This window comes from Simochromis diagramma, unplaced genomic scaffold (genome assembly GCF_900408965.1).
Source record: "Simochromis diagramma unplaced genomic scaffold, fSimDia1.1 OVJJ01000371.1, whole genome shotgun sequence".
Taxonomy (NCBI): domain Eukaryota; kingdom Metazoa; phylum Chordata; class Actinopteri; order Cichliformes; family Cichlidae; genus Simochromis; species Simochromis diagramma.
The window spans coordinates 2,962,255-2,969,232 of NW_024386920.1; the positions used below are offsets into that span (position 1 = coordinate 2,962,255).

Consider the following 6,978-nt stretch of genomic DNA (forward strand, 5'->3'; position numbering starts at 1 on the left):
GAAGACAGACACTCTGAATTCTTTATTAAAATCCAGTCCAATGCATACATGCATCAGTTGAGCTCATGCCTTGTTTTCTTACTCGAGTTGTTAATTATTCAATAAATTAGTTTGAATTAAATACAGAGCTTTATTTTTATTTTACACACAGCCGTGACGGAGCATACAGGAACCCGATGCATAGCATTCTAAAAGTGCAAAGAATCAGCCGCAGATGTGCCACAGATACAGTATATAGATTAGAGACCGCAGAGGAAGGAAGAATAGAAGATGAGATACTCAGATTGGACCTCAAACTGAAGAGTAATAATCACGACCACAGAAACAGAAGAGTTCACTGATGGTTCTGTTTGTGTATACAATGTTAAAAATGCAGTGAAGATGAAAGCAGGCTGATGGTGAGTCTGACCGTGCGTCTTCTCTAACGTCTGGAAGCGTAATAAAATAGGAAGTGACATCATTGGGTGACTGCTTTGCTCTTGCAACATTATAAAGATAATCCCTCCTGGCAGTCGGTCCCTCCAAAAGCCCAGCCGTCCTCTCCCCTGCTCTAATCCAGGATCAGGGATTGGCTGCTGTGGCTCAACGCCGCTCTAATCTTTGTGGTCCGCTCGTCGGCCAAAACACGTCAAAGCAGGTAGGGCCACCCTGCGACCCGCTTGTTAAAAAAGCTAGTTCTTCTTTAGGTTAGTGTTCTTGATAAAATAATGTTATTTTTAAGTCTACATATTAAAAGCCTGTACACACAAATAATAGAAAAATAAAATACTGCGTTCATTTCGCCTCTGGACAGGTTAGCAAAGTATTTACTATCATTTATCTGAGTCTAGTTTTATAGACAGTCACAGGACATCATAAGCACAGCTGAAGTTAAGGTTGCTGCACGATTCTGGGGAGGCTTCCAAGGCAAGAAATACTAAAATAGCTCATCAGGTTACAAGGTTTTAATCAAAAAGCCCTCAAAACCACTCCAAACACTTTGGCCTGAACAATCTGTTCTTCCTCAGAGATTGCTACCAACACTTCTTCTTTGCTACTTTACATCACGTAAAGGTGCATTTGAAGAGAATGAAGCTGATTACAATATATGAGTCGTTACAAGGAATGCAGGCTGAGGCGGGAAAACAATTGGATGACTTTAAGGTTAGATCAAAATGGAGATGAGCTGGAAGGAGATTAGGATGAAAAAAAACTGATAATCTTGGGGGGGGAAAGAACATACTGGCCCTCCTACTGTCCGGTTAATGTAAGAGAAATAATGAGATCCAGCAGGATGGAAGATAGAGGACAAAGAGGAATGAGGGAGACATTAAGCAGGTCTATTGGTTCTTCTTGTCTTCTGGAGGAGAGTAGGGAGGAGGCTTGTCCTGGAAAGAGAGGAGAGTTTTGTTTTGAGCATGTGAAAGATGGTGCCATGTAAACAGAAGAGTAGGAGCACACAGTGGTCTTGGATTACTGCCATTCACAGACTGAAGCTGTGGCAAACAACTGGCTTTTAACCCCATAAAACGTGGTTTTATCAGTGACTTCCACTTTCTGTAACACCTTAACCAGGTCATCCACTGATGTGGTTTCTGCATAGCTGCTAGCATCAGTGACTGTCTCACAGCAAAGTAGAGAGAAAATAAATAAAGACTGGCTGACCTTCTGCAGAATGATGCAGGTAGGGATGTTTCTGATGTTAATGGCTGATGGCCAATGCCTGTGCTGATTATTTTGCTTTTATTATGGTTTTGTTGTCATTCATTGCTCTGTTTTTGTGTCAGGGGATAACACGAAATGTTACCCATGGAAAATATTGACCTGATTTCTTTCCCACTGAAAAAAATCTGATGTGATAATATATTGGTTATTCATCGTTAAATGTCATTTTAAGGCTGATATCTGTCAACTACATTGCTACATTTCAGTGTTGTACATTAACCGTAGCGCTGAAACAAATTACACATTTCTCCAAAGTGGTGAAGACGGCTGCACGAAGGGCATCTCCTCTCTGGAGCTGTTGTCCAGACAGTAGATTGCCCTTCTTGTTGCACGTTGAAGCTCTACTTGGAACCTTGTTAAGATCCAACCATGCAAAATATGATTTTTCAAGTGGTCTTAAACTTTGATCAGGACTGTAGCATCACACAGTTGGTGGAGATCTGCTGTCTGTGCATTAATGATATGAATCTCACATTCCACCACATCCCAAAACAAGGAATTTTCACCCACAGAACTGCTCACTGGATATTTTCTCTTTTTTGCTTCTTTCTCTGTAAACCTTAGAAATGGTTGTAAAGGAAAATCACAAATTCCCAACACCAAAATAAAATAAAATGACTTTTTTTCTACACTGGTAAATTAATCTGACTTGATGCCCCAGCTTAAATTTAGCAATACGTTTAAAAATCATGCAAATACACTGCGCTAAAATACTCTCCTCTGTATGCAAAAAGGCCCTCACTTTTCAAATTACACACCAAATGAGTTTATTTTGGATCTGCAGTCACTGTTAGTATAGCAATACTAGCAATGACTACAAACAAACAGATGACAAATGGAAAGGAAATACAGCTCAATTCAAAGAGACATGGAAATTCAAACACTGTCTCACAGCCACTGAAAGAAAATCTTCGACAAGATTTACATTCTCATTTTAAAAAAAACTTGTAAAGCAGAAACATGAAGGGCAGCTCACCTGCGGCAGGTACACATGTGTAGGGGGCAGTGTGGCACAGCTGGCACTCGCTGCTGCTTCAGCGGCTTTGGCCTCCGCTGGGAAAGCGAGTGAGACAAAGGAGGGGTTCATTAATTAAACATGGGTCTTACTAATAACCCCTGGGACATATGAGATGAGAGGTGCTAAACGCGCTGCAGGTACGACGGCCTTTGCATTGAGAGAGAAAAAAAACGGCAGTTTAAAATCTCCATGACTTGCAGATAGGATTTTTCCAGCGCAAAGTGTTTTAAATATTTTGGAGATCTGACATTAGCTTATCTTTAACCTTAAATTCCTTAGTACAACATCTCTGTGATGCTGAATTAAGCTCATGTGATATCAGTGCAGTGCATTCATTGTTAGAAAGCAGGCAACATGTTGCCCTTCCTACTGCTTTATGTATCCAGGCCCAAACAACACAAAGTACTTCCAATAATGTACTGTATGCATCGCTTCAAATATCTTGAGAAAAAAAAAAAAAACTATCCACACTTTCCAAACAAATTACTTTTCTTAGTTTTCAATTTAAAATTTATCTGTAATCTTTCAATAAAGGAGGATATTTTTTAAAACAATCAAGGTCCACAATCTATATACCACTAAATATATACTAAAGACAAAAATGATTTTTTACAGCAGATATTTCACTTGGTGTGGCAGGAAAAAGCAAAAATATAATGAAAGACATTTCATTAACATTATACTGGGTCTTGGTAAAGCTCTCCTTTTGTGTATGTTCTGTACTCACATCTTGTTGCATGCTCAATCATCCAGGTAAGTAAATCTTCAAAAGTTGATTCTGTTCATCTGGACGTTGCGTTTTTCACTGAAAAACGCAACGTCCAGATGAACAGAATCAACTTTTGGAGATTCTGTACTCACATATAATGTTTGTACATTTATGAAATGACAAAGGTATTCTATTCTTTTCTAACAAGACCTGTGTGAGCAGATCTGTTCCAACATGATATGTAAATGTTAAAGTATAAAATAGAGTGATGAACGCGTGCAGAAACTCAACATCCCTTTTTTCCCTAATAGCATGATGTTTTTATTTAGGCTGTAGCTGAAGTCAGAGCTTCTCTACCGGAGATTTTCACCTGCTGCCGAGGAGGGGAGGTCTGGATCATGTGGTGGCTGCTGACCCAGAGGAGCAGAATAAGGAGGTGGAGGTATGTATGCTGCAGAGGCATCAAATGCTGGAGGAGTGGCGTAGAATCCATCTGGAGTCCGAGAACAGAGAGTTGCAGTTTAGTTTTCACTTTCACAAGATGTGGATCTAAGCTGAGGACAATTCTGAAAAGCACCTGGAGGAGGAGGGTTAGGGTAGGAGTAGCCGGGTGGAGGTCCTGCTGGGTACATTCCATTAGCAGGCGGAGGTGGGTAAGCGTAGGCCCCATTAGCCATGTAGGGGCATCCACCAAAGCCAGCAGTTACAGGCTGACCTCTGGATGCTGAAAATGTGAGGCAGTAAATCGATTAATAAGTCCATGAAATATCAGGAACTGTACTGTTTCATGTGTTCTGCTTTGTTAACATACCCTGAGCTGCAACCTGCAACATGTACTGGCCAAACTCTATGGCTCCTCCAGCAGCAAAGATGAGCTTGAAAGTAGCACTGCCCTCCCAACCGCCTCCAAGAGAGATTCAAGAGAGGGCTTAGAGACACAAGATGCTGCGTGTTCCATTACAGCATAACGGGGGAAAAAGTACACCTACCTCCAGGCTCTGCATTGACTGTGCCCTTGATGTAATTGGCTCCCAGGACAGGCTGTTTGATCTCACAGCCCTTCATCAGGTAGAAAGGCATCATAAAAGACTGCAGTGCATCCCGCCCTTTAGCCAGGAAGATCACCTGGGATTAAAAGAAGAAACCGCATCATATTAGCTCAGGGGTGGGCAATCTCAGTCCACGAGGGCCGGTGTCCCTGCAGGTTTTAGATCTCACCTTGGGTCAACACACCTGAATCACATGATTAGTTCGTTACCAGGCCTCTGGAGAACTTCAGGACATGTTGAGGAGCTAATTTAACCATTTAAATCTGCTGTGTTGGTTCGAGGACGCATCTAAAGCCTGCAGGGACAGCGGCCCTCGTGGACTGAGATTGCCCACCCCTGTATTAGCTACTCCCAAACTAACCTTAAATGATAGTAATTAGAATGATAGAGTTCTGCTCTGCTAGTACGTGATGTGAATTGTGGCACCATTATGCCAGCACAAGGCTTCGGCTAAACAAAGAGGAAGACTTGGTGGTGTTGTCACTCACCCTGTATGGAGTCAGGTAGATGCTGCCCTTCTTGCTCTTTCTGAAGGCTTCGGGCAGCCTTTCTGTGTCACAAAAAACAAGCTCCACATTGTCGTGGTTCATCAGCACACTAGATCCAAAAAGAGAAAGGAGATGCTGGAACCAGCTGATTGTAGGAACCAGAATTCTTTCCAACATTTTTTGTGTGCATCAAAAAGAAAATCTGTAATGTTTGTATAAGCATTTGACCTACTTTAATCTTAAAAGCTTAAAATGAGCTCATTGGGTTATTGTGCAACCGTCCATTGCCTTTAGTACAAAGTACTATAGGCAGAGGATTAACATGCCATCTAGTGACAGAGCTTACTACAGGTTCCGGGTTAGCTCTAATGGGTTTATCATTACACTGCAGCATGTTCTAGAAGAATCTGGCCATTATTTTTGACTCATGCTAATAAACAAAACAAATACTTTAGCACAGAGGCCAGGCCCGAGCGCAGACTGAAGGCTATGCAGCTATTGCACTGCAATATATGCTCAGCTATTCCTGCAATGAGGCGAAATAACGTTTTATCCTCGATACATTAGACTTATTACAACATTTAAAAACCACTAAACATTTATGTAATCCTAGTCTGCGGTGATGATATAACAGGCTGAAGGGCCATATTTCGGCTAAGAGTCCGAGACCCGGTTCTGTAAGATGCGACGCGAATATTAGATTAGAAAAAATGACGTTGAAATAATTAATATAGCCATGCTAGTCGTGAAGCATTCAGAGGTTTATTTTGCATCGATTAGGAGCAACTCTTCAATTCGCACTATATCATATAAAAGGCTCTTTGTAAAAAGAAAAAAAATGATACTGTAGTTAAAAATGAAAGCAAAATTATTATTTCACGGTGTTCGACAAAAGCTTTTACACATATGTTTGTTTAAAAAAAATAAGCTACCAAATGCTGAAAGTTAGAAATTCAGTGCAGCGTTTACTGTGTGGCAGGTGTGTCTGTGTATTAACCGAATAATAATGTTGCATTTGCAGTGCTACTGATATGTAAACTATCTCCATGACATGTCAGAGCCACATTATTTTTGAATGAGTCTGGTGTGACGCTCGTCCCAAAGAGCGGGTATAACTTATCCGTGGCTGGTTAACTGTAACGGCTAGCTAACAGCTGCTAGCTGACGTTACCTTTCACTGTTGTTGATGATGACACCACCGGACTCCGAGTGATTCTGATTCAGAGTCATGTCGACGGCCCTCCAGATTGTCTGGAAAAGATTAGATACTGTTTTATTCAGTCAGAAAAACGTATCCAAAGGCCTCTCTGGATCCTCGGTGACTTCCCTCCGCGCGGATAACGGTTGTTGTGATACAGAGCCAGCTGAGGTTGCCGCACCTGCCCTTCCGCCATACGTGTGAAACGCCCACCGCGTGACGTCACGCCCCTTTAAAAAGTCGGTTTGCCCTAAGCTTTTCAAAACATTCAGTCTGATTTTAAATATTTCTTTAATAAATTTACGATCAAATGTCTATGACTGAATGACGTTTAAATGACCGACACGAGCTCTACAAGGTTCTACCAATTGCAATATAGCTTCTAATAATAGTAATAATGCTAGAAAATCATCATATACGTAAGACTTTTAATGTGGCTAACTACGCCTCTATAGTTAGTAGTACAGTTAGATGTAAATAATAATAATAATAATATCAATTAATTAAAAAAGAATGAAAGACTTCTTTACATCATGAGTCTGGCTGATGTACCAGTTAGCCTAAATAGAAATGTATTCTTACTTAATTAGTATTATTACCGTCAAGGCAGGGTCAGCCTTACCTGTTTAAGGGACAGACAATTTATTTCAAGTGAGTCACAGGCATTGACAAACAGAAGTAAGTCCAAAATTCTATTTGTAGTACAAATATGGCAAGATGATTTATATATCAAGTATTGAAATGCCTCTTACATTATGTAACAGAATGAGTCAGGAGAAGGTGAGTGGTCAGGTTAGCCAGAAGCACCCACA

At 40.8% G+C, this 6,978-nt stretch overlaps 1 protein-coding gene across 2 annotated transcripts; it reads right to left on the reverse strand.

Annotated features, from left to right (window-relative positions):
- Positions 1-106: 106 nt before the first annotated feature.
- On the reverse strand, positions 107-6,363 carry wbp2 (WW domain binding protein 2). 2 transcript variants are annotated; one of them, XM_040036741.1, is made up of 8 exons: positions 6,140-6,359; positions 4,969-5,077; positions 4,421-4,556; positions 4,243-4,335; positions 4,009-4,155; positions 3,802-3,924; positions 2,681-2,757; positions 107-1,367 (listed from the first exon to the last, which is right to left on the reverse strand). In XM_040036741.1, the coding sequence occupies exons 1-8, from the start codon at positions 6,196-6,198 to the stop codon at positions 1,320-1,322; spliced, it is 792 nt and encodes a 263-aa protein (XP_039892675.1). In that variant the 5' UTR covers positions 6,199-6,359; the 3' UTR covers positions 107-1,319. The 2 variants fall into 2 exon arrangements, with proteins under 2 accessions (XP_039892675.1, XP_039892676.1); XM_040036742.1 differs by having other exon boundaries at positions 111-1,367; positions 3,802-3,930; positions 4,018-4,155; positions 6,140-6,363.
- Between the last annotated feature and the right edge of the window lie 615 nt (positions 6,364-6,978).